The sequence below is a fragment of the Asparagus officinalis genome, chromosome 2 (assembly GCF_001876935.1).
Source record: "Asparagus officinalis chromosome 2, Aspof.V1, whole genome shotgun sequence".
In the NCBI taxonomy this organism is placed as follows: Eukaryota; Viridiplantae; Streptophyta; class Magnoliopsida; order Asparagales; family Asparagaceae; genus Asparagus; species Asparagus officinalis.
In genome coordinates, this window is record NC_033795.1 from 41766193 (window position 1) to 41790919 (window position 24727).

The 24727-nt window shown below is 36.4% G+C and overlaps 1 protein-coding gene across 4 annotated transcripts in view; it reads left to right on the forward strand.

The window, feature by feature from the left end:
• Positions 14061-24727, forward strand: part of LOC109830709 (DNA polymerase V-like) — a 15248-nt gene continuing 4581 nt past the window's right edge. For all 4 annotated transcript variants that reach the window (XM_020398067.1, XM_020398070.1, XM_020398068.1 and 1 more), the window contains exons 1-5: positions 14061-14816; positions 16105-16230; positions 16322-16519; positions 21202-21429; positions 23135-24295. In XM_020398067.1, coding sequence (XP_020253656.1) covers positions 14286-14816; positions 16105-16230; positions 16322-16519; positions 21202-21429; positions 23135-24295 — 2244 coding nt within the window. In that variant the 5' untranslated portion in view covers positions 14061-14285. The remainder of the gene's footprint in view (positions 14817-16104; positions 16231-16321; positions 16520-21201; positions 21430-23134; positions 24296-24727) is intronic.

Sequence of the window (24727 nt, forward strand, 5' to 3'; positions counted from 1 at the left end):
ATAAGTCAGGACATTGGAAAAGGAACTGCCCAGAATACCTAGCCTCACTCACCAAGAATAAGCAAGTTGTTGCTTCATCTACAGGTGTGTTTGTTACTCAGAATTGTTTTTCTATAAATCATACATCCTGGGTATTAGATACCGGATCAGGATCTCACATCTGTAATTTGTTACAAGGACTTAAAAGTTATAGAAAACTTGGAGCTGGAGAGATAACCATGTAAGTTGTTAATGGTGCAATAGTTGCAGCACTTGCAGTAGGGGATTTTCATCTAGCTTTACCAAATGGAAACGTTTTGATTTTAAATAGCTGTTATTTTGTACCAACTATGATGTGTAATATAATATCCATATCTTTATTAGATAAAGATGGATATGTATTTAAGTTGGAGAACAATGTTATGAATATCATATTTAATCAAAAGTTGATTGCTTATGGAACATTGTGCAATGGCATCTATATTCTTAATCAAAATACAATTCTGAACACTCATCACACTAATAAAAGAAAGCACTCAGTTATGAATGACGCTTTCGTATGGCATTGCAGACTTGGTCACATTAATAAAGAAAGACTTGGCGAGCTTCATAAAGCATGGATATTTAGATCCATTTGACTTTGAGTCTTATGAGACTTGCAAGTCTTGTCTTAAAGGTAAAATGACCAAGACTCTATTTACAGGAACTGGAGTAAGAGTTACAGAACTCTTAGGACTGATACATAGTGATGTATGTGGTCCTATGTCTACAATGGCCAGAGGTGGCTACTCCTACTTTATTACTTTTACTGATGATTTTTCAAGGTTTGGACATGTGTTTTTGATGAAACACAAATCTGAAGCACTTGAGAAATTTATCGAGTACAAAAATGAAGTAGAGAACCAAACGAGCAAGAAAGTTAAAATTCTTCGATCGGATCGAGGAGGTGAATACTTGAGCTCGGAATTCTTAGGTATTTTAAAAGAGAATGGGATTCTCTCTCAGGTTACTCCACCCTTTACACCACAGCTTAACGGCGTGTCAGAAAGAAGGAATCGTACCCTATTAGATATGGTACGTTCCATGATGAGTAACACTGAGTTACCTTTTTCATTCTGGGGGTATGCATTAGAAACAGCAACACACTTACTGAATAGGGTTCCAACTAAAGCAGTGCCTAAACCTCCATATGAGATATGGAGTGGGAAGAAACCACATCTTAATTATATTAAGATTTGGGGATGTCATGCTTATGTAAAGAAGCAAGATCCCAAAAAGTTAGAGGCACGCTCAGTATTATGCAAATTTGTAGGATATCCAAGGAATTCCATTGGATATCAATTCTACCACATCGATGAACAAAAGATAATTGTTTCTCGGCATGCCACCTTCTTAGAGAAGGAATTTCTTGAAAAAGAAATTAGTGGGAGCATGGTAGAACTGGAAGAAATTTCAGAGATACAAAATATTACTGATAAATTAGTGGAACCAGCAAATTCAGTTATACCAGAAGAACCTCAACCACTCCACAGATATCCAAGGCGATCTCATGCACCTAAGACACAATATAATTTTTTAGTTGAAGGTGGCATGTTAGATCACGTCATAGATGATGACGAACCTTTAAGTTATCAGCAAGCCTCTGAGAGTAGGGACTCTGTTGCTTGGCATGATGCAATGAAATCTGAAATAGACTCTATGTACACCAACAAAGTATGGATATTAGACAATGCTCCTAAAGGGGTGATACCCATAGGTTGCAAATGGTTGTTTAAGAAAAAGTTGGGTGTAGATGGAAAAGTAGAGACTTTTAAAGCTAGACTGGTAGCTAAAGGTTTTCGTCAAAGACCTGGTTTGGACTACGATGAAACTTTTTCTCCAGTGGCTATGCTCAAGTCTATTCGGATCCTACTTGCTATAGCTGCTCACTATGACTATGAGATCTGGCAAATGGACGTTAAAACTGCATTTCTAAATGGTGATTTAGAAGAGTGCATATATATGACGCAACCAGAGGGTTTTGTAGTTAGTGGGAGCAGTGGAAAAGCATGTAGATTGCTTAAATCTATTTATGGACTGAAGCAAGCATCACGGAGATGGAACATCTGTTTTGATGATGCTATCAAAGAGTTTGGTTTCATCAAAAATCCAGATGAACCATGTGTGTATAAAAGGATAATTGGGAGTATTATATCGTTTCTTATTTTATATGTAGACGATATACTCTTAATCGGTAATGACATACCGTCATTACAAGCGGTTAAAATTTGGCTATCAAAAAGATTTTCCATGAAAGATTTAGGTGAAGCATCCTGTATACTGGGTATTCAGATCTATAGAGATAGATCTAAAAGGATGTTAGGATTATCGCAATCTAGATACATTGGCAAAGTGCTAAAACGGTTTAGCATGGAAAATTCCAAGAAAGGTTTTGTACCTGCATCTCCTGGAATCTCCCTCTCTAAAAAGATGTCTCCCCGGACTGATGAAGAGAGGAAACGCATGAGTCTAATTCCTTATGCCTCGGCAGTAGGATCGATCATGTATGCCATGTTATGTACTAGACCAGATATCGCTTATTCACTCAGTTTGGTAAGTAGATACCAATCTGATCATGGAGAAGAGCACTGGAAAGCGGTCAAAAATATACTTAAGTACCTTAAAAGGACTAAAGAGTTATTTTTGATATACAGTAAAAGTGACCTCCGAATGGAGGCTTTTTCCGACTCAAGCTTTCAGAGCGATATTGATGATAGTAAGTCTGTATCAGGATATATTTTCACCCTCAATAGAGGGGCTGTCAGCTGGAAAAGTTCCAAGCAGGATACAGTAGCAGACTCGACTATGGAAGCTGAATACATTACAACCAATGATGCAGCTAAAGTCGACTATGGAAGCTGAATACATTGCAGCTAATGATGCAGCTAAAGAAGCTGTCTGGATGAGGAAGTTCCTTTTAGAGCTGGAAGTTGTTCCCACCATTAAAGATCCAGTACCTTTATACTGTGATAGTAATGCTGCAATAGCTCTGACAAAGGAACCTCGATCTCACCATAAGTCCAGACACATTCTGAGGAAGTATCACTTGATCAGGGAGATAGTTGATCGCCGGGAGATCAAGATTGAAAGAGTAGACACAAAAGATAATATAGCAGATCCATTCACAAAGGCAATTGCTCATTCACAATTTGAGAAACTTGTTGAGCTATTGGGTATTAGATACTATAATTGGCCTTAGTGCAAGTGGGAGTTTGTTAGATATAGGTGCCCTGCAGGCAATTATTGTATATTGTAACAGGACCTATATGTATATAACATCCTTGTTCAAAATGATAGTATGCTATTTTGGTCAGATTTATCTGATGTTCTAAATATACAGATAATGTCCTTAGAATAAATACTAGACTATCAGACATTTCGGATAGTGATCGTAATGAAGAGATCTGATTAGTCGGTAACGTATATTCTAAAATGTTCCTGGTTGATGAAGTGTTGAGATAGGATATCATCACTTTGGTTAAGACTAATGTTTGCTCTATTTCTCCTTTTGAAGGAGATGATCAATCTCTTAGATCATTGATGTGAGACATCAAGATACAGTATACAAGTGACTCATTAGTGAATGAGTTGACTGAACGACTCACCGAGAACATCTAGTTGGTAATATACTTAACTGTCAAATAGAAGTTCTCAAGTGATATAGTACATAGTAGTCTCTTGACCTGAGGCATGAGTGCAATATCTTATATGTCAGTAAAGATGTATTTAGACTTTTACCTAACCACAGTTCTTATTGAATTGTGCATAACGGTTCTTGTTGGGTACATCCCGAGACATAAGTAGATATTGAGATGCCAAGAAGGGATTCGTCTCTCCCAGTATAGGGGTTGATGTCATAAGATTGTTTGATATAACTATAGCCTGGAAATCCTTGGCCAAGGTGAATAAGATAAACTGAGTGTCAGTTTGATCTTATAGGTTATGAGTTTAATATCAATAAACACTAATCAAGCTATTAGGGTTTGACAGTTTGCCATACCCTAGGCTCAATAGTTTGACATGGTTTGACGAAGAGACCGGACTGTACGGTATTATCATTGAGTGGTCCTGATAAAATTGGATAAGCATCTTGCAGACCTTTATCACAACTTATACCCGGGTGGTCTTCATGTGTAGCTAGCACCTCTGTTGTACTTATGGATATGATCCACTACCGAGTTTTTTAAGTTGGGCCCTAGAGTCACACCAAGCGCGTACTTGAATCCTATGAAACACAATTTATGGAGTGATGCGTATGATTGATACGCATATATGATTTCTTCCGGATACTAATGATTCATAAGATGATTCATTACATGACTCACTAGATTAATCATTGATATTTGATGATTCATTGCATGACTCATAGGATGAGTCATTCATGTCATGAACACATTCCACTCTATAAATATGAGCTCTCTTTCTTATGGAAAGACTAATGAAAAATTGGCTAAGTGGTTTTTTCCATAAGAGAATAAAAGAGAGCTTTCCTCTTACTAAACTTTGGCAATCTTTGAGCAAGAGAAAGTAGTAGGATTTTAAGAACCCGAGGGTAGATATCTTGCCTTGTGTCTCAAGAAGACTCCCATTTTATCAAGCCCACTTAAAGACTTGGAGATCCACTACGAGGAGATTTTCTACTACAAGGAGCAAGAGCTAGGGGTTATTCGATCTTCCATCGAATCACGCTTCGAAAGTATGACTTTCTAACTCTTGTATGCTCTCTTTAATATAGGGATTATGTTAGATTTAATTAGGATGGTCCTATTATGTATTTCATGCTCTCTACATGCATAACATAATTATACATATAGTCTTCCGTTGCGTATTTTGCATGTATTTAGCATGAATTTCCTTCTTGGTATCAGAGACATGGTTCCATCTAATTAAATCTTAACATGCATATCTAACTCATAGAAGACTTTGTTCTTGCTTCTAATTACTAGTTTAATTAAAAGATGTTTTAATGAAACTAGTTAATTTATTCAAGTTGTTTTGTAATTAATTATACTAGTTGTTGATTCAAAAATGTGATTTTTGGTTCATATGTTTTTAGGAGTAAAAACACTTGTATAAATTACAAAACACTTATTTAAAACCCTGGCACAACATATGATCGAATCCTCCAGTGCTACTCGATCATCATGGCTATTTAAAACTCTGGCGTCCAAATAAGTCCCGGGCGACCCAACCTCAGAGTTGGCATGTCAACAAGTCTTTGGTACCTTTTCAGGAATAAACCCAAGGCACCAACCCTATGGTCGACTCCCACAGTCGCCACTCGACCATACGGGGATTCTGAAAACCTAGGCACCTACGTAAGACCTAGGCACCCAATCTCAGGATTGTCATTCTACCAAAAAAGGTATTCATGTCATATTGCATAAGCCTAAGGTATGAATATTAAGTATTCGGCCGATACTTAATTGACCTAAAAACTTGAGCAGTCATTTGTCAAGTTCTTGTTAATTAAACGCTCAGCTAAAATAAGACATCAAGTGAACTAGTTGTCATAAGTTCCCAGTACGGATCGACACATTACAACTAACTCACTTTAGCCAACATTCTAGTTCTTAATAAGAACAAAGTTACAAAGTCAAGAAAATATAAACAATGAAGGCAAATTCAAGAATGGAAACAAAAGTTGACTTTCATTCATTAAGAGGAAACTTTAATACAAATTTCTCTACGAAAAAAAGAGACATGCAGGTTTTCAGCTCACGACCAGATCCGGGAGTTGGACTTGGCGGTTTCCTGACGTTAGCAGCTGCAGAAGATTTCCCAGGGGCCTTAGCAATAGGCACAACCTCATGAAGCGGTCTGGAGAAGGATGAGAGCTAGGGAGGCACTAGAGAAACGAAATAGTCGACTCTGGCCTTACATGCCAAAGCCACTTCAACTCTTCCTAAGAGGTCATGACGTTAGTCGTCGACCACCTTCTTTTTATACTGCTCTGAATTTAGTCGAACGAGTTTGTCCTCCAGTTCCTTGACAAGGTCTGCGGACGTCTGAATCTTTGATTGCAGCTCCTCGTAGTCCCTCCTCGATTTCTCGAGAGACAGGCAACTTGATTAGGCCTCCGCCTCAGCTGTCATCTTGCGACGCTTCTCGAACTCGATCTTCATCTGTAGATGATGTTGAATATCATTTCTCCATGATAATGTTTTGATGATAACAATTTATATTGTGTGTGCACTAACTTTCATATGCAGATTTCAATAGCAGAATATGTACAAGTGCAAGTGGATATCAAGGCATTTTGAAGTGAAGAAAATGAAGAACAAAAGATAATGTATTTGAATTTTTCTTTACTTAGAATATTTGTACAAGCCTTGATCACACACACACGCACACACACACAATTTTAGAACACACTAACACAGGCTTAGTGTGTTGGTTAACTATAGAAATCCCCTATGTTAACCATTAGAATATTAGTTAAAACTTAATTATAAAAACTCATTATTTCTGAATATTTGATCTTAATAGTCGACTAATTAGGATAGTAGTCGACTACTCATGTATATAACTCAAATACAAGTTTCTGTCTGTTTACAGTATAGTCGACTAATTAACATTATAGTCGACTACTGAAGAAAATGTCATTTTTCAAGTTTCTGTCAAATTACAGTATAGTCGACTAATGATCATTATAGTCGACTACTGAGAATATTTTCCGAAAACACAGAGTCTGTCTGAACTCAGTGTAGTCGACTAATAACTATAGTAGTCGACTACAAGAGACAGTTTTTCAGTTTTCAGAATTTGAATATCTGACAGTTTTTGGCCGTTTTTAAACATTTTTAAACTTTAAAAACTTGTCTTTTCAAAGGCTATATATAGGTTATTTGTTCAGAAAAATTGTAGATGCATACATACCCATAAGCTTTGATCTTTGTGCAATTTTTCAAGTGAAAAACATTCTGATTTTCTGAAAAAGAAGAGTTTCTGAAATTGCCTATATACTTTCATCAAAAACAAATCATTAGGCAATTTTACAGAGATTAAAAGTATCCTAAGCCACTGCTGCACTTCAATACACATTCAAGGCTTATAGGATCATTGTGTTCTTGTTTCAACAAGTTTTCTCTCGGTTGTGAGAGGGTTAATCTCTTGGCTTAGAGATTGGGGTTCAAATTGGCAAGGAGTTTGTCAATTGGTGTTGCAATTTGCAGGGACTTGCAAATTGGTCAGGTTTGCGTTTGATTTTGTAAGTTTATTCAAAATCATAGTGGAAACTCTCAAGCGGGATTTGCTTGGGGACTGGATGTACACCGGTTTGGTGGAACCAGTATAAAATCCTTGTGTTTGTGTTTGCAAATTTCTGAGATTGTCATTTTTCTTTGCAATTTATTATCTACTTTGCAATAATTTTAAAAGAACACTATTCACCCCCCCTCTAGTGTTCTAGTGTATCTATTTCAGATCCTACAGATGAGCCATCTCCTTTTGAAGATCCTCGATGGTTCCTACCTGCTTAGAGAACTGAATTCGAAAGCTCTTTAGGAGCTCTTCCTTCTCATCCAGACTCCGGCGCTAAGCACCTTATTTATAAGCCAACTCGGCCTCCAAAGCAGTGACCCTCTTTTCTGCCTCCTCCTTGGTCGACTTCTCCTTTGCCAGCTCTGCTTGCCATTCCAGGGAATACTCAAGTAGATTGAGCAAATCTTGCTCTAACAAAGTCCCCCAGAGCCAAAGAAGCTTAGAGGGCCTGATGTATGCCAACACTTGGCATATCCTCCAAACTCCTCTTGTCAGCACTATTCTCCATCTGGTATGACAGAGTTCCAGCTCTCCCTTCAACGTCATCATTCACCCCAGTCGGCTCCTTACAGGGCGGCGAGACGACTTAGGCATAGAACTAGGACCGATAACATCCTCCTCGACCGTTAGGGTCATTGTCTTCTCGCCAGGAGAAGACTCATCTACCAGCCTTATATTTTCCAAGCGGTCAAGCTGAGTAATCAGCGGACCCGTTCCGGCTGACTGAGGCCCCACAATCGGTCCGATTGGGCGTCTCCTCTCGACCATTGTCCTCCTTAATTCAGAGGCAATTTCGGCTGCTTGAGGTATCAAGACAGCCACCTCCTCAGTGCTAAGGGCCTCCCTTAGATTCTTATGAGGCCTGGCAGTGGAACCTGACCCCTCGTTCCCGGCGTTCCTCTTGTGGTTTTACACTAACATAGAGACGAGGCTCGCCCTTGCCTAGAAGCCAGTGGAAAACAAGATCATGGATATGCTCGCCGCTTGGAGATACATCATCAAATAGAGCATCACTCTCCCGTGGCTCGGCATCAGAACGAACCTTTTCTAGGTTTATCATCTCTGAATCGCTAAGGGTGACTGGCCTCAAAGTGTCCTCCTTCGCCTCCGGCCAGTCCGAGTAGGCGAAGACGCTGTCGCCACTATAAACCCATATGTATCGCCTCCTCCAGTCCTCGTCCAACTCTAAAGAGTCTGAAACAAGCTGGAAATCACCACGATAGTGGTAGAAGTAATGTGGGTCCTTCTCAGTCGACCCCATGCTGATCAAATGTCCAAGCAATCTCAAACTTGGTTGGACTCCGACACGGTGACAAATAATGATAAAAGCCACCAGAATCCCCATTGCGTTCTGATAAAACTGGGTAGAGCAGACTCCTAGAGTTGCATGCACCTCCCTAATAAAAGGATGTAAGGGCAGCCGTAAGCCATGCTCCAAGTGGACCAGATATAGCGACACTCGGCTTTCGTCATGGTAATACACTGGCTCGCTCATTCCTGGTGCCGCTAGTGTGAAAGTCCGGAGGATATTGTATTGATCATATAACCCTACCAGACTGTCCATATGGACCCTTGAGCGGATGAGTAGAAGAATGACAAGTCTCTCCTCACTACAGCCAGATGTTGAAAATTGAGAAGTCATGGAAGATTTTTCTTAAAAGTTTGGAGGAATATCAGAAATTTGTCAGAGAGAAAGTTTGTAAAAGAATCTTCTTAACATCAAGAGGCCATTTATAAGTTTCGAAGAAGTGCGTGGAAGCATTTCAAAAGACGCGGTTATTTTCAAAACAACCAGGTCAGATCCACTTCGGAATCTGAAACGGTTCTCTCGAAGCACGAAGCGCCGCCCTCATTTAATGCCCCACGTCTCAATACTCAAAAACAGAACATCCTTCATTATGTCCATGACACTTCGTTTCTTAAAATGACAGTTCAGATATTTGATAACGCCAGCCAAGAAAAGCGGAGCCGTGATGGGTAAAGAAGGATGCCCGATGATGTCAGTCACGTCGATAGACGAAGATTTCTCAGTTTCTTGTCCCAAGCAGACTTGTACTGATAAGAGCATATCTTATTTCACTCAGACAAAAGTCGACTCCAAGCGAAAAGGGCTAACTGTTAAGGTGTTTACTCACCCAAGATACGAGTATTTGTAAAATGATACATTCATCGCCTTGGCAAACTGGTCTCAACCAACTTAATGGCCCAAGCCCAACAAAAGCTTCGACTCCGCCGACTCATCAAGTCGACATTCTTTCAGGCCGACACGAAAGGCGGGGTCAGCCGACCCTATCGTCGAAGACGACCCACCAAGTGCACTCGACCACATACTTAGCAACTCACGAAGACGACTTGATGGACATTCCCTGCTATCGAATAAGCTGAGGAATTACCTCCGCCTTAAGCCTCTCCCCCAGAGTATATGTCAACATCCTAGTCCATCTCGGACAAGCCTTATCCTGATTCGGGCCTGATTGTCTCCATGACTTGTCAGCTGCCCATGTGCCTTCTGTCATGTCCTCAATCACTTTCCAGAGAATGCAGAGACACCCTTTCCCGTGCCGAAATAACTTCCCCTCTAGTCGCCAGCCGACACCTGTAAAGCGAGGGATGACTCAGCTCTTAGCCTGCATTTCACCACCACCTCCCTATGCTTGGCTAGAAGTGACCTATTTATCCCCATGACGGAGATATATACAGGTAGACTCCTAACCTCAAGGGAGGCTGGCTTGGCGGACTCCTAGCCTGCAGTCATCCTAATCCCTATCTTCTTTAACTATATTATTGTCCTGTGATAGTTAAACCATTAGCACTAAATAGATCTCATTGCTTTTCTCAGGATGAGATTAATAATGTCGATAATTAATATATCGTAGCTGTATCTCCTCGTCTTCCTGCTTAAAAGTTGTCATCCTAGTCATTATCTTCCTGTTTGAAACATGCCTTTATGAGTTTCTTTACCAGTAGCTTACTCATCCAAATTTTAAAATTTTTAATGATTTTTTATAGTTTCTTGATTTCAATGTAATGTTTAATAACTTTGTGTATTTGTAAATTACAAAATTTTAGGGTGTTTTTTTTACAATTTTAAAAACTTTTGAGGGTGTTTCTTTTATAGTTTTCTAAATTTTCATTGTGTATTTAGTGTAATGCATAGATACGGTCAATTAATGATGATATTGAAGAGTAAGTCGTTCTTAAGATGCATTATGCCATAGTTAAGTGTGCACATCACTAGAAATAATATAGTTTATATATGCAAAAAATTTTAGACAAACTATAGAGCGGTTAAATTTTTTTGACTTTAATGTACTATTTTTTATAGATTTCATTTAATGTGAACCCACCATATAAGTATAACTGTGGTCATCATAATTTTAATACGTTTGATTGATTGACTATATATGTATATAGACTATAAATTAATTTACTTTCTTGCATAAACCAATATTTAGCCATTAATAATTTAAATTATTACTTTTAAATTTAATATAAAGAGGAGCTCATTACATTTAATTATTTACCTACAGGATAATACAATCCCAATTCCTATTTTTTGCTTGAGATTTATTCCATAGTTACGCGTATGAAATTAATAACTAAAATAATAATTACTTATGCTTAAATTAGGATGATTGTAGCTGGTCACTCACTATAAAATTTTCATAAGATATATACCTTTGTATATATGTATATTTTATAAATTGGTTGTTAATTTGATATATTAAATTATTTTTTCTTTGTAGAAATTTCTTCTTTGACTTTTAGATTGTGTAATCACTATATCACCATTTTAGCGTAGAAAGAACATTACTTTAAATGGCTTCAATCCAATGTTTGAGTTGAACTAAAGTATATATTATTGCTACTATATGTATATATTTTTTAAGAAAATCATGTCAACACTTTTTAAACAGAAAAAAATATTTTAACATCTGATATTATAAAAACTAAATATGACTAATTGAGTGATTAGCAAAAGAGGACTTACATCAGAAAAACATGAATAATAAGATAAAGAGGAAAGGTAATGTCATTGCCAATAGTGTTATCAATAGCAAATTATAATGTAAAGTTAACCTATTTTGTGGAGCCCATCTACTGGCTATAAGCATCGAGGTTTTCATATATATACACTTTATAATTTATTAAAAAATGGTCATATAATCTTATATAATAAAATTGATTTAATACTGAATAGTAATATTATTGTAAATGGGCAATTACAAAGATGTTATGGACTAATATGTATGTATTTAAGTTTCAAGACGAATATCTTAATAACCTAATTATATAAGCACGTCCACTTTGTCACCTATTCTGTTCACTTTTCTCCTCGCTCATTCTCTACCAATTTCACTGTCACGTTCGAAGAGAAATAGAATTCATGTCGGTGAGGTCTTCTCTCTCTCTCTCTATCCCTCGATCTTATATTTTCTTAAATTAGTTTCTTAATTTTTTTAATAATTTCTTGGATTTATTTCATGCTTCATTCTGTGAAGTGCCTTGTTAGATTCAATTTAAATATAATTTTATTTCAATTATTTAATTTTCCTATTTATGGGTTAATTAATCACCAGAATGTTTAGGTCTTTTCGCCCATTTTATATTTTGAATTAACAGTTTATTTTAGGAGAATTTTTAAAAAGATTAATTTTAAAAATATTAGTAAAATCGACTACTTTACATAATAATTAACATAATTGACCTCTATTTTGCCACATCATCAAGACTGGCAAAAAAGACGTTGATTTTGTAAAAAAACTATTTTTAAAATACATGGGACTAATAGTCCCGTGTAATTGGCGAACATTAATTACAAAAGTAATTAAAGTCATAAAACATACGAAACTACCACTCTTGCGTATTTTGTAGTGGGAACCAGAAAATACACGAGACTATTGTGTATGTCCTATATACAATACAATTGCCCCAGGCAAGTGAGTTATAATAGTATTTTTTTATTCATTCACATCGGTTGGGGCAAGATTTGATAGGGACCTTGCATCAAAGGAAAAAAATATATTTAGAGCGCATGGCAAAATATATCATAATCTTCTTGCTCTAATTTTGTAAGAAAATAATTCTTTATACTTTTAGTTTTACTTTTATGCTATGGAGAATGAGCTATAAAATTGAATGATAATATTAGATAATATAAATATGAGTGAAACCATAACAAAAAGTTTATGTGAATATAAGTCAAACCACAACTAAAATTTTAATGGGCATATTGCAAGTAAATTCATATGTAAAATCCCTTTGTGAATTAAATGATCACCCATCTTTTGAAGATTTAATTGGTTCGCAACTAAGGCCCGTGGAAAACTAAAAAAACCCATCCACATCACTTTTTTCCCTTCCACCTTAGATTTTTCATTTCCACGCTATTTCTTTCCCAGCTTTGTTTCGATAGGGATGAAGAGGGAAACGAAGCCGCAAATCGCTGCCACCTTAGTTTTTTTCTTCGTTCCCGATTCCCTCCCCATCCGAGTGAAACCGACAAAAACTTTGCCACATCGGATTTTTGGCTTCGTCGTTGATTTCCTTCAGCCCCTAATAGTTACCTCTCTCCTCCCGTCATAAACTCCCGCTCTCTTCTTTGCCCCTGTAATCGAAGAAATTGGGGGAGTGAGTTTTGATATTGTGCCATCAATTTATCAGATCTGATCTCTGTCGACGCTGTTGCTTCCAAAACGAAGGTAAAAGTTGTCTATCTTTTTTATTTTTCGGATTATTAGTTTAATTTAGATCAATTTAGCAGAGAAATTGGTGCCCTATTCGGATTATTAGTTTACTTTTTTCTTCGGTCCCTATTCAGATCTCAGATTAAGGTTAATGTTTGACAAGAAGTAGTTTATGCCAAATTTGAGATCTGGTAAAAAAAATTATCTGCCCGGAGTAGAATTTTGGATTTTCAGAAAAAATATTTTACGCTTGTTCTTAAAAAAGTTGGTTTTGTGTGAAAATTGTTTAAACAGATCTGAACACGTTGATTTTGTGTTCTTTAAAAAGTTGATTTTGGGAAATGTAATATCAACAAACTTTTTTTCATTTTTTTTCCATGCGAACCAAACACAAGAAAAATAAATACATTGGTTTCCCATCATTTTTTTGTGCGAACCAAAGCGAAACAATCCATTTCTTGGAAAAGTTTAAAAAACTCAAAACTTGTGTTTTTGTACATGGAAATACATTTCCTTATATCTAGGAAACGAACCAAACAACCCCTAATAAACAGAGATGTTGTGCTAGATCAATGCGTTTATAACTCACAAATAGTAGATAACGTGGCGACAGTCTGAGTTGAAGGAAGCAATGCCAATATTTCATTTGAAAGAGAGATTACTGAGTTGATGATCAATCCAGCAAAAACTTTATTTTTATGTTATTTTTATCAATTTAGATAATCATGATATTCAAACACGTACATTGCATGTGTATTTCAATTAGTTCAATAAAATAAGGCTAATGTTCCGGCTGTATATCCAAGTTATGAGTGAATGCTATATGAATTTTCTAAGACGACCTACTTTTTGTAAGATTTCAACTTCATTTAAATAGATTGGCTGTTTTATTTTTATTTTTTTTTAATTTCTTTCTTTTTGGCGAGTCATTGGCTGGGATTGAGCTCGGGGCCTAATTCTTTACTTTAGCAAATAGGCTTTTACCAAAGCCCAGTTTGGACAGACAAAGCTCAAATGGCATCGCGAAAATTTATGAGTTTTCTTAATCATTCGGGTCCAGTAACCCGACCCGAGATGATGAACTCTGCTGCGCAGAGAAGCCTCTAAATCCTAGCTCCCTCCTCAAAAGAAATTCCACTCCGTCTCTCCTTCCCCCCAAAACCCTAGGGGGAAAAAAATAATAAATAAAAAAGGAAGGGCTCGTTCTCTCAGATAACTCAATTTTCCTCTAAAATTTTGAATTTTATTAAGTAATCACCACACAAGATCGATCTTAATCCCGCTTTCTCTCCTATTGGAAAAAGTTCTATCGCTTCAATGGGCAGCAAAAGGAGAGCACCGAGTTCCGCTGAAGAAACTGAAGTCCAATCTCAGAAAATGGTAACTCCTGAAGATTCCGGTCCTTTAGAATCAGTTCAAGACATCGCCCTGAAGAAAAACATAAAGCCGATGGAGAGGAGGAAGAAGAGGAAAGGACTGGATAAGGAGAGGAACCACAGTGAAGCCATAAGCAATTCTGAAGTGAAGAAGCCTGCTGAATGCCCTCCAGTAAAAGAGGCACCTTTCCATTCTTCTTCAATCAGTAGCAGCTCGCCCGGGTTCCATATCAATGTGTTTAAAGACCTGGCTTCTGCTGATTTGTTGGTCCGTAAGGCGGCAGCTGAGAAGTTGGTCGTGGAGCTGATCGAGGTTCAGAGAGCATACGAGAAGGTTGGAGGGGAGAAGGGAAAGGAGGAAGAAGGGGAAGTTCAATTGGAGGCAGAGAAGGATGATGGGTTGGATAATTGTGCACCCTCTTTGAGATATGCGATTCGGCGGCTCATTCGTGGAGTTTCCTCATCTAGGGAGGTAATGCACATTGTACTGATTGCATGATTTTATGGCTTGGTGTTGTCTTGATCCTTCATTTCGATCTTTTTCTTGCTTGAACTTGTCGATGGATATGTGTAATGACTATAATGCATCTCCTGGCTTAGGAAGTCTCATACGGTTATCCACATCTCTCTTTCCTAGACATCTAACCAGCTTATTACATTAGAAGCCTTAACATTGTATTGAAAATAATTTCGTTATCTTTCTTTATGATATTGGGGTTTGTTTTAATATTCTTATTCTTCTATATTTGTATGATTTACCCAAAACTCCTTCAAATCAGATGGATCACACTTGCAGTCTCTTTGCTAGCTTTGCTATAAATAAAATAACTCTTGTCTGGTTAAAACATAGACACACCAGAGTGTTAGAGAGTAAGAGAAAAGTCATACCTCCTAAAATTTCCGACCGTGGAAAAGCTTATGTATGTTTAGATTTCTTTGAGGTTGGGTTTATTTTTCCTCAAAACCAAGAAAATGGAGAAGTTTTAAAGATATACAACTACGATTTAGATATAGAATCCAGAGAATGCTCAGGTGTGTTTGCGTTTTTCGGGTTAGGATTCGTTTCCTTCTCTCATAATTAATGATATAGGAAGTCTTAAATGTGCGTAGATAAATGAAGAGACAGAGAAGGGTTAGAGGGTGGGAGAGTTTTGAGGAATTGGGTTTGAGTTTCTTTCTATTTTATTTTTCTCAATGAAGGCGAAAGAAAAGTGTAGATTTGATAAAAGAATATAGGGGTTGGGTTCATTCAATTTTGTTGGGTTTTGTTGGTTATTTTTCTCAAAATTAAGAGAAGTGAAAGAAGGATGTGAGATTAAGCAAAAGTATGTTGGAGGATTATGTTCTATTATCAATGGAGTTTGTTCCTTTTTCTCTATTATTTTTTTCAAATTCAAGGGAAGCATAAGAAAGATCAGATGTAGAAAGAGCAATTAAGGATTAGGTTCATATTTAGTGCATTTGAATATTCCTATGTTATCTTCCCTAATTCAAGAGGAAGGATGTGCAAGAGTATTTGTTAATTTTGGGGAATATTCTGCTTCCTCAAGTTACATTAACTGTAGAGATTGATATCAATATGAACGGTTTATAAAGTTTGTGGACTTAGAATTTTTTTACTTTAATGATTTGTCTTATGATCAAGCATAATTAGATGGATCAATATGGCAATTAGAAAAGTCCTATCATATTTGACATATTGATTCATTGAATTTGTTGAAAAATATGACCACTAAAATTTGGATTTTTTTCTTATACAGTGCGCTAGGCAAGGTTTTGCCTTGGGGTTATCCATTGTGGTTGCGAAAATTCCTACTATTAAAGTAGAACCCTTGATGAAATCAATAGTTAATTTGTTAGAAGTTTCGGCATCGATGAAGGGTCAGGTAATTATGTAAACATATCTATGTTATTCAATCAACCAAATAGTTTCTCCTATTTAATATGTAACTTTATTTTCTCAAATTACACATGCAGGAAGCTAAAGATTGTTTTTTGGGTCGCCTCTTTGCTTATGGAGCTCTTGCTAGATCAGGACGACTGGCTGCTGAATTTTTTGAAGACAATAATACGTCTTCAGTCACAGATTTTGTGAGTAATGTAATGTCTCTTGCTGGCAAGAAGCGTTACTTACGAGAGCCAGTTATGACCATTATTCTGCATGTGGTTGAAAAGGTATATGCATGTTTCTGACTTTTTCCCCCTTTTATAAACCCTATATGTAATTATGTATCATATATTTTTATCGGGTTCTGTAAAACTAAATTTATCTTCTTTTTTTGAGCAATAGTGTGTAACTTGTTAAGGCTCATACAACATTTACCTTTGTACTCCGCAAGTTTGTTTTGTTCATGACGCAAAAAAGGCATGCGATTCTTTGTAGTGATATTTGCAAGTCAAATTTCTCTACTCTTAATGCTATTCATCTTTATTCTATAACTAGCTTTAATTATCTCTCACCCTAAAGTGTAACTGTCTGCAGCCATGGACGGTAAAACCTCTTAAATTTACAATTTGCTCCCCTTTATTTAAAAGTATTTGCACCATAACTCTTACGAACATGTAGCTCATTTGAATTATTAGCTCATTTAAGGTAGAAATTTTAGCCCATTAAAGTTAGAAATTTTAGCCCATTTATTAAGAATGTGGTTTTATAATATTATTTTTTAAAATTTAGTAAATAGGTACTTGTCGTCCGCCCCCCAAGAATTTTTTTCTGGAACCACCACTGTCCATAGCTACCAATTGTCAAGGTTTTAAATGTCGGATGTCGGGTTCATGTCGGATGGCTGAAATCCATGTCGGATAGCGAAAATCGGGGATATATCGGGGGACATTGACTAAATATCGGATTGCCATATCGGGTAGTGCGCATATGTATAATATCATGTCCTAAATATAATATAAGCATTCATAAATTCAATATAAGCATACTTTATAAATTCTATAGACTAAACATATAAAAAAGTAAATAATATATGGATTTAGGTTCATAAATTCTTTCTATCGGGTTCATAAGAAACCCTTAAACATGAGAACGAGTCAAACGAGTTTGAGTATTTATCACTAAACCCAAACCCCATAACAAAAAATAGATCTTAAAAAAAGTACCATATCGATCGATTTTTTAAAGCTAAAAAATAGGCCGGTATGCCCGATATGACCCTGATATTTCCGATTTGGCCCTGAAAACCGACATACGAGTTAAAAACGTTCATGTCGTGTCGGTCAAGCCCTCAAACCGATATGTCGGCCGACATGTCGGACATGTCGGGCGACATTTAAAACCTTGCCAATTGTTAGATTATTGTAAATTGTATTTTTATGCAAGATAGTTCAAAATGTTTCTAGGATATTGCCTTAAAGATTATGTAATTAGTATTTCATACTAAATTAATACCTATGTGACTGACAATTGTTCAGCTACAGGTAGAGCTTGGCTTTGATGAATAGTTACAACTGATCTATGTTGTGCGGGTACTTCTATCATGAAGTCGTACCTGTATATGACGCAACCCGTACCCATAACCATATTCGACACTTTTTGGTTATTCCTTAATTATATGCATACATTTATTCAAACGTGTACTCAATTATACAATACATGTTTAGTTTAAAACGCTTGTCATACACCTGTTGGATATATACCATGTTACTTGGGTACTTCTAATATGGAGCCATACCCGTACTCAACACATGTTGTGCCCGTGCTTGTATCCCTACCTAACTCTTCTTGGACACTCCTTAAATATATGCATATATTTTTCAGACCAATACTCAATTATACAATGCATGTTTAATTTAAAACACCGAGTCACACAATTCTTGGATATATATCCTACACTTCACATCCATCTTTGTAACTTGCTAGTTAAGTGTCGAGTTTGTTTCAGCTTTACGAACTACGATTTAAACGGTCGTTTACATATATAGCTCAAAACTATGACTATATCTCATAAGTTTTAACTATGTCCCCATACCCTGCCTTTTACAAATATCTCGTGTCCCGTACCTGCACTTGCATGCGTACCTATGCAACTCAGGACACACACACAACACTTCACATTTAATTTTGAAACTTGTTGGACAAACAACCCATATCTTTTGAAAATTAAGATTTCAAAGTGACGTTTGCGTATTTAGATCAAAACTATTAACTGCCCATGCATTACAGTTGTCCCCATACCCTACCTTTTATAAATTTTCTATGCCCTGTACTTAGGGGTGCTAAATCGTATCCGTATCCAAAGAAATATCTGAAACTTTATCCGTTAGGATACGAATATGGTTACTCAAATCTATAACCGATAGGATATTGTTACGGATATGGGTTTGTCGTGAAATATCCGGATCTGTATCTGAAATATCCGATTACATATTAGTCATACTCTTATGATAGTTTTAATTTTTAGATTATGGATTTGTGGTTAATTTTGATGGATCAAGATGTCTAATCTTAGCTTTTCAGTTATAATGAATATATTAGCTAACTCTTTTGTATTACATGAACTATGTTTTTCTCAATACTATCTAGTTTTCTCATATCCGTTGTGTATTTGCATGTTTATCCGTAACTGTATATGATCTTAGCGGATATGGATATGAATTTTCTTTACCGATGTATATCCGTATCCGAGATGGGTAAGCGGATATGGATATGATAAGCATCATATCCGAGCCGTATCTAGACCGAATGCACCCGTACCTGTACTCATACCGACACCTATTTGTCTGTGTCCATTCAACTTAGTCACTGACATATCCATCTGACTGACCTGATATCCTTTGACTAAGATAATTACTGTCATTTAGCAAGAGGTATTTCTTTCTTTGGATTTACAACAATGGGGTATGATGGGAAGCTCAATGCTCTTGAGTTATAATTATTGTTTCTTCAGAGATATTATGCATTTTTAATTTCTTCCATAACTTTATTTTCAATCAGTTGTAGATATTTTCCTTCCAATATCGATTGTATTCTCTTTTTTTCTCTTTCTTTAAATGCAATTATTCATATACACGCTTCACACTTCTCTTGAAAAGGCGGATTTATGGTCCTTGGAATCATGACTTTTGTCCATATGATTCCAAATGATCTCAGAGTATGTGTGTCTAGTGTAGTAAACCACTTTTTCATGTGTCGTCTTATGTGCATGTATCTTCTGTGGGTTATGTTATCATTAGGTCAAATCCAATGTTACCTGATTTTTAAGGCATTTTCGGAGTTACATGCTATGTAGAAACATAATGATACTCCATAGAGCGTATTCTTTTTTTTAGGTCTATTTGTTACTAGAATTTTGGGCACGTGCAAGCATGCAATTTAATTTCATGCTTATACAAACTCTAATATACTTAAAGTGTTACAATTTAAAAAATACTATCTGTAACTTATGAAAAGAAGTGTGGGGAATGTGTGCAAGAGGACACATTGATGCTGGCACATCAATATAGTTACCTGTAGGATATACTTAGGATATACCATTATATCCACAATACCTTTTAAGTTGAAGAGAAAATTCTATAGGACAACTATAATAACAACAATGCTTTATGGATCGGAATGTTCGGCAATATTTAAAAGAAACATGTGCAGAAAACAAGTGTAGCAAAAGTGAAAATATTTTGAAGGCCTTGTAGGTAAACATTAAAATTGGAAATGAAATGAGGGCCTTCTTATGAGATTAGAGGTTGCTCCAATGAGGACCAAATGAGTGAGAATTAGTATGAGATAGCGTGGTCATGTATAACGGAGACCACTAGATGCTCCAGCTAAGAGCGGTAAGACCATAGGCATGTGTGTATTTTTATCATAAATGTTCATACTTGATGCACCAAAAATGCAGCTATAGAGAAAATGATATCTTTTGCAAAAGAATTTAGTCTCAATTGAGCCCTAGTTCTTCTTTCCACTTGTTTACATAAGCTAAAATTTGTTCAGGTCTAGACCTCAAACTGAGCCACAAATACAAATCATCATTTAATACAAATAAAAGTCCAAATCGATAATGCAATATTTTGGCTGATTTTTGTGAGGCCAAAATGTTACTAGATATATCAAGAAAATCACAATATGTCGCCCAAAAATTGCCAAAAGCAGTAAATAATATTGTTACCATATCATTTTGTAGCAAGCCATATAGAAGGATATATTAGGCAATATATCAGCCATGTTGAGGATATTTGAACCGATGATTAAGAAGGATATGCTAGTAGTTAATGTAGAAGATGACCCATAGTAGTAGTCCACTGCCAAAATTTGGGGGGAAAGGCATTGTTGTTGTTGTAAGGATGGTACATCTTTGCCTCTGATTACACTTACTCAGTGCCTGTTGGTTGAAATGCAACTAGTTTCTAATAATGATTCACTTATTACTTGTGTTCTAATATGGCTTGCTTTTGGGGTGGGGTAGCTGAAAATGATGCTGCTGAATCTTTTTCAGCATTAGTTTTGATGCAAGCCAGTGTAAGATCTCTTCACCTAATAACTGAGATTTGAGCCAAGAGGTATGCATCCAAAAACAGAGAGGAATATCCATCGAAACATATTTAGCTTGAACTGCCTGCAAAGTTGCAGAAAGGAAACACTTAGGTGATCCGTATGCTCTCTTTTCTTGGAAGTGGCATTACAAAGTTTTTTTTATTGAATCCAAATCATGTCGTTACGTATGTCCTCATCAATCGTCATAAGTATCAGCATGTTTAGGGGTACATGATCTGATGATTAACCATAACTTGCAGCAGTTTCTGGTCTATTGTATATCCTATTCGTAGGTTAAGTTGATTTTTATGAATTTCCCACATGGAATTTAAGTCAGATTCAAGTTGATCTGATGCTCAATATGCTAGTATTACAGCTACCTTTTGAAGCTGTGATGAACCATGTTCTTGAAGTTCCTGCCATTAAAGAATGTTTCCAGAAGGCTGCCAACATGGGAGATCCAGATGCATTGTTCTTGGCTTTAAAGTTGCAGGAGAGAGTTCCCATAGAGAGTGAAATGCCTGGCATGCTCTTGCCAAGCCCATTTAGTCCTGACACCTTCTTCACTCGAGATCATCTGTCGAATCTTGTCCATTGCTTCAAGGTCAGTTTTAAACCTGATCTATTTTATTTACTTGTGGATAATAGATTGTTTGTGTTCATATTAATTATCAGATATCTTGCCAGGAGTATTAGATGAGTTTATATTTTCTGCTTTGTAGTATGTTGAAGTAATATATAAAGGTCTGAGCATCTAGTTATTCTTAAAATGCTCTAAGATTATCTTTGGTTAGGCATGCCAAGAAGTTCCTCAGTATTTTGATGTTGTTGCTTGATGTTTGGCTTTAAATTTTGTTAGAATTTCTTTTTTATTATTGAGATGCACTATATTACACAACATACATAATGTGTCTAAACATATGATTATTATTGTGAAAGCAGGGCTTGAGATGCACTATATTACACAACATACATAATGTGTCTAAACATATGATTATTATTGTGAAAGCAGGGCTCGTTATTGTAAAATAACTTATAAATACATAATGTGTCTAAACATATGATTATTATTGTGAAAGCAGGGCTCGTTATTGTAAAATAACTTATAAACCCCATTTCACTGAAGTTGCCCAAGGGCGCTTAGCTTCTGTAATAATTCTTGATCTGCTCAAAGGATTGAAACCTTCTTCAGCCTGCTTTGTGGGTGTAATCCCTACTTCAACCTGATTTTTGGTACACTAGGGTGGGATGGCCCCCCAGCTACTGTTTTAATTCCAAGTAGCCCAAAGCAAGTAAAATTTATGTCAGTATTACTTAAAAGGTATTTCGTCATTTCCTACATTCTGGTCACCTCTTCACGAGCACAGTTGTAGGCTCGTAGTCAATAGGCTACATTATGTGTATTTCTTCTGAATAAGTATTTTTAGCTCTCCAAGTGTATGGATGGGTTATTATTATTATCTGAAAAGACAAGTTTTAGTGAATGTTCTATAATAAGTTATTGGGATAATAAGATTCTTTATTTCTTACATAGCTTTAAGGTCTACACATTATTTTTATTATTATTTAAATTTGGTGTTCGACATGGATGAAAGGTCATGTTGTTTCCTGGTGTATCAGACACCGGCTTTTGGTGGGGAAAGTTACAGATTTGTTTTTGCGTTAAATCCAAATATTTTATTAATTTCTCTTTTTTTTTGCATTTTCTTTGGTTGTTACTGTCTAGGTCCCTTTATTTATTTATTAATTTTTTTGGGAGTGAATTCTAAGTCTTTTTCTTCAAATTAAGAGCTCACCTATTTTTTTAGCATGAATTTCTTTCGTTTTATGTTCCCAATCTACAATTTACACCATACATGCTTAAGTATTTACATGCATGTGTTTAGTTGTATTCGTGTATAGTTACTAATTCATGTATAAATTATAAATGATTTTTTTAATGATAGAATGGCTGAAAAGTAAAACGAGAAATAATGTAGACATTGGTAATAAATGGATGTGGAAAAGTTTATAGTTGGCAATTGTGACACTTAAAGAGATGGATCTAAAACTTCTGGTCTTATTCCGCAAATGAACACCAGACTTAGAATTGTTGCAGGAGGACTTAATCATTTAGAATATCCTTATTTATTTACTACCAAATTTGCATTTCAACTGCAAGGAGTTTTTGTGTGCGGGCTTTAATGGAAATTCCTAGTTATTGGTTGCTCGGAATCAACATGCTGATGGCTGTTATACAATGTTTTTATATACTATTGTATTTAAGTTGACATTGACTTGGCTTTTGTTTAAATATCCTACCCTTTCAGGAATCAACGTTCTGTCATCCTCGAGTTCATAGTCTTTGGCAATTACTGGTAAATATGCTTGTACATCCCTTGACATCTCAAGGTGAAGTAGCAGCTTGTGTACATTCTACTAAGAAGCACAAGAAGAGCAGAAAAGGTGGGTCCTGTGAAGAAATGGCAAAGAATGTCCGCTGTTTCTGTGAGGTTGTCATTGAAGAAACACTTCTTTTATCATCTCATGAGAGGAAGCATTTGGCACTGATGGTTCTCCTTCTTCTTCTTCCACGGTTGCCAGCATCTTTTCTCCCATGTGTCCTTTCTTACAAGCTTGTCCAGTGCCTGATGGATATTTTACCTACAAAGGGTTCCCATTTGCATGAAACAGCTCTTTATTTTATGAAGGAGTTAGTTAACTGGATTGGCAATGATGACGACCGGCGTGTTGCAGTGATTATAGCCTTGCAGAAACACAGTAGTGGTAGATTTGATTGCGTCACGAAGACGCATACAGTCAAAGGTTTGGTTGCAAAATTGGTCACTGGTCAAGGCTGCTTGATCTTTGTACATAACATAATGAGTTTGTTTGTAGAAGATGGTATCCTTGCAGATGAACCATCTGATCAGAGTCAGACAACTGATGAAAATTCGGAAATTTGCTCAGTTGATGGTAAGGATGTTCCAGAAGAATCAGGGAATACAGACAGACTCAAGAGTTGGATTGTGGACACCATGCCTCGAGTTTTGAAGAACTTAAAGCTGGATTCTAATGCCAAATCTTGGGCAGACACTGAAATAGTAAAATTTTTGGAAGAAAGGTTTCGGGTGCAGGCAGAAATTATGAAATTTCTAGCAGTTCAGGGTTTATTTTCTGCATCTCTGGGCACAGAAGTGACATCATTCGAGTTGCAAGAGAAGTTTAAGTGGCCTAAAGCAGTCATTTCGAGTTCTCTTTGTAGGATGTGTATTGAGCAGCTTCAGTTATTGCTAGAGGATGCCCAAAGAGGGGAAGTCTCAAATGCTACATCAAGCAGCCTTGAGAGAAATGACCTTGGATCTTACTTTATGTGTTTCCTGAAGACCTTATGCAATATTCCGTCAGTGTCACTTTACAGAGCGCTTAGTGAGAAGGATCAAGAGGCATTCAAAAAATTGCAAGAAACTGAATCTAGACTTCTTCCAGAGGTAATTTATTGTCCCTTCTCTATTCTTGGATGATAGTTGCATGTCTCAATTACAACAACAACGACAAAGCCGTTGGCAAACTTAACTCCTAGCTTTCCCTTCAGTTCTGATACTTTCTGTTAAGCACTTAAGCTAATCACTATCATCTCTTTCTCAGTTGTGCATCCAACTAAGTTGTTTTAGGCTTACCTCTGTTCCTCATTGCTTCATTAATTATAAACTAATCACTTCTCCTATTTAGTGGTTTCCTTTGCATATTGCCAAACCAACCCAATCAATTCTCTCACATTTTCTTCTCAATGAGAGCAGCCTCTAACCTCTTACGACTGCAGTCATTTCTTGTCTTATCTCTTAGAGTATATACCTCACTATCTGTGTTGTTAGTATTTGAGAGAATAATATTTGGTGAAACTTGAGACAATATCCTGAGGA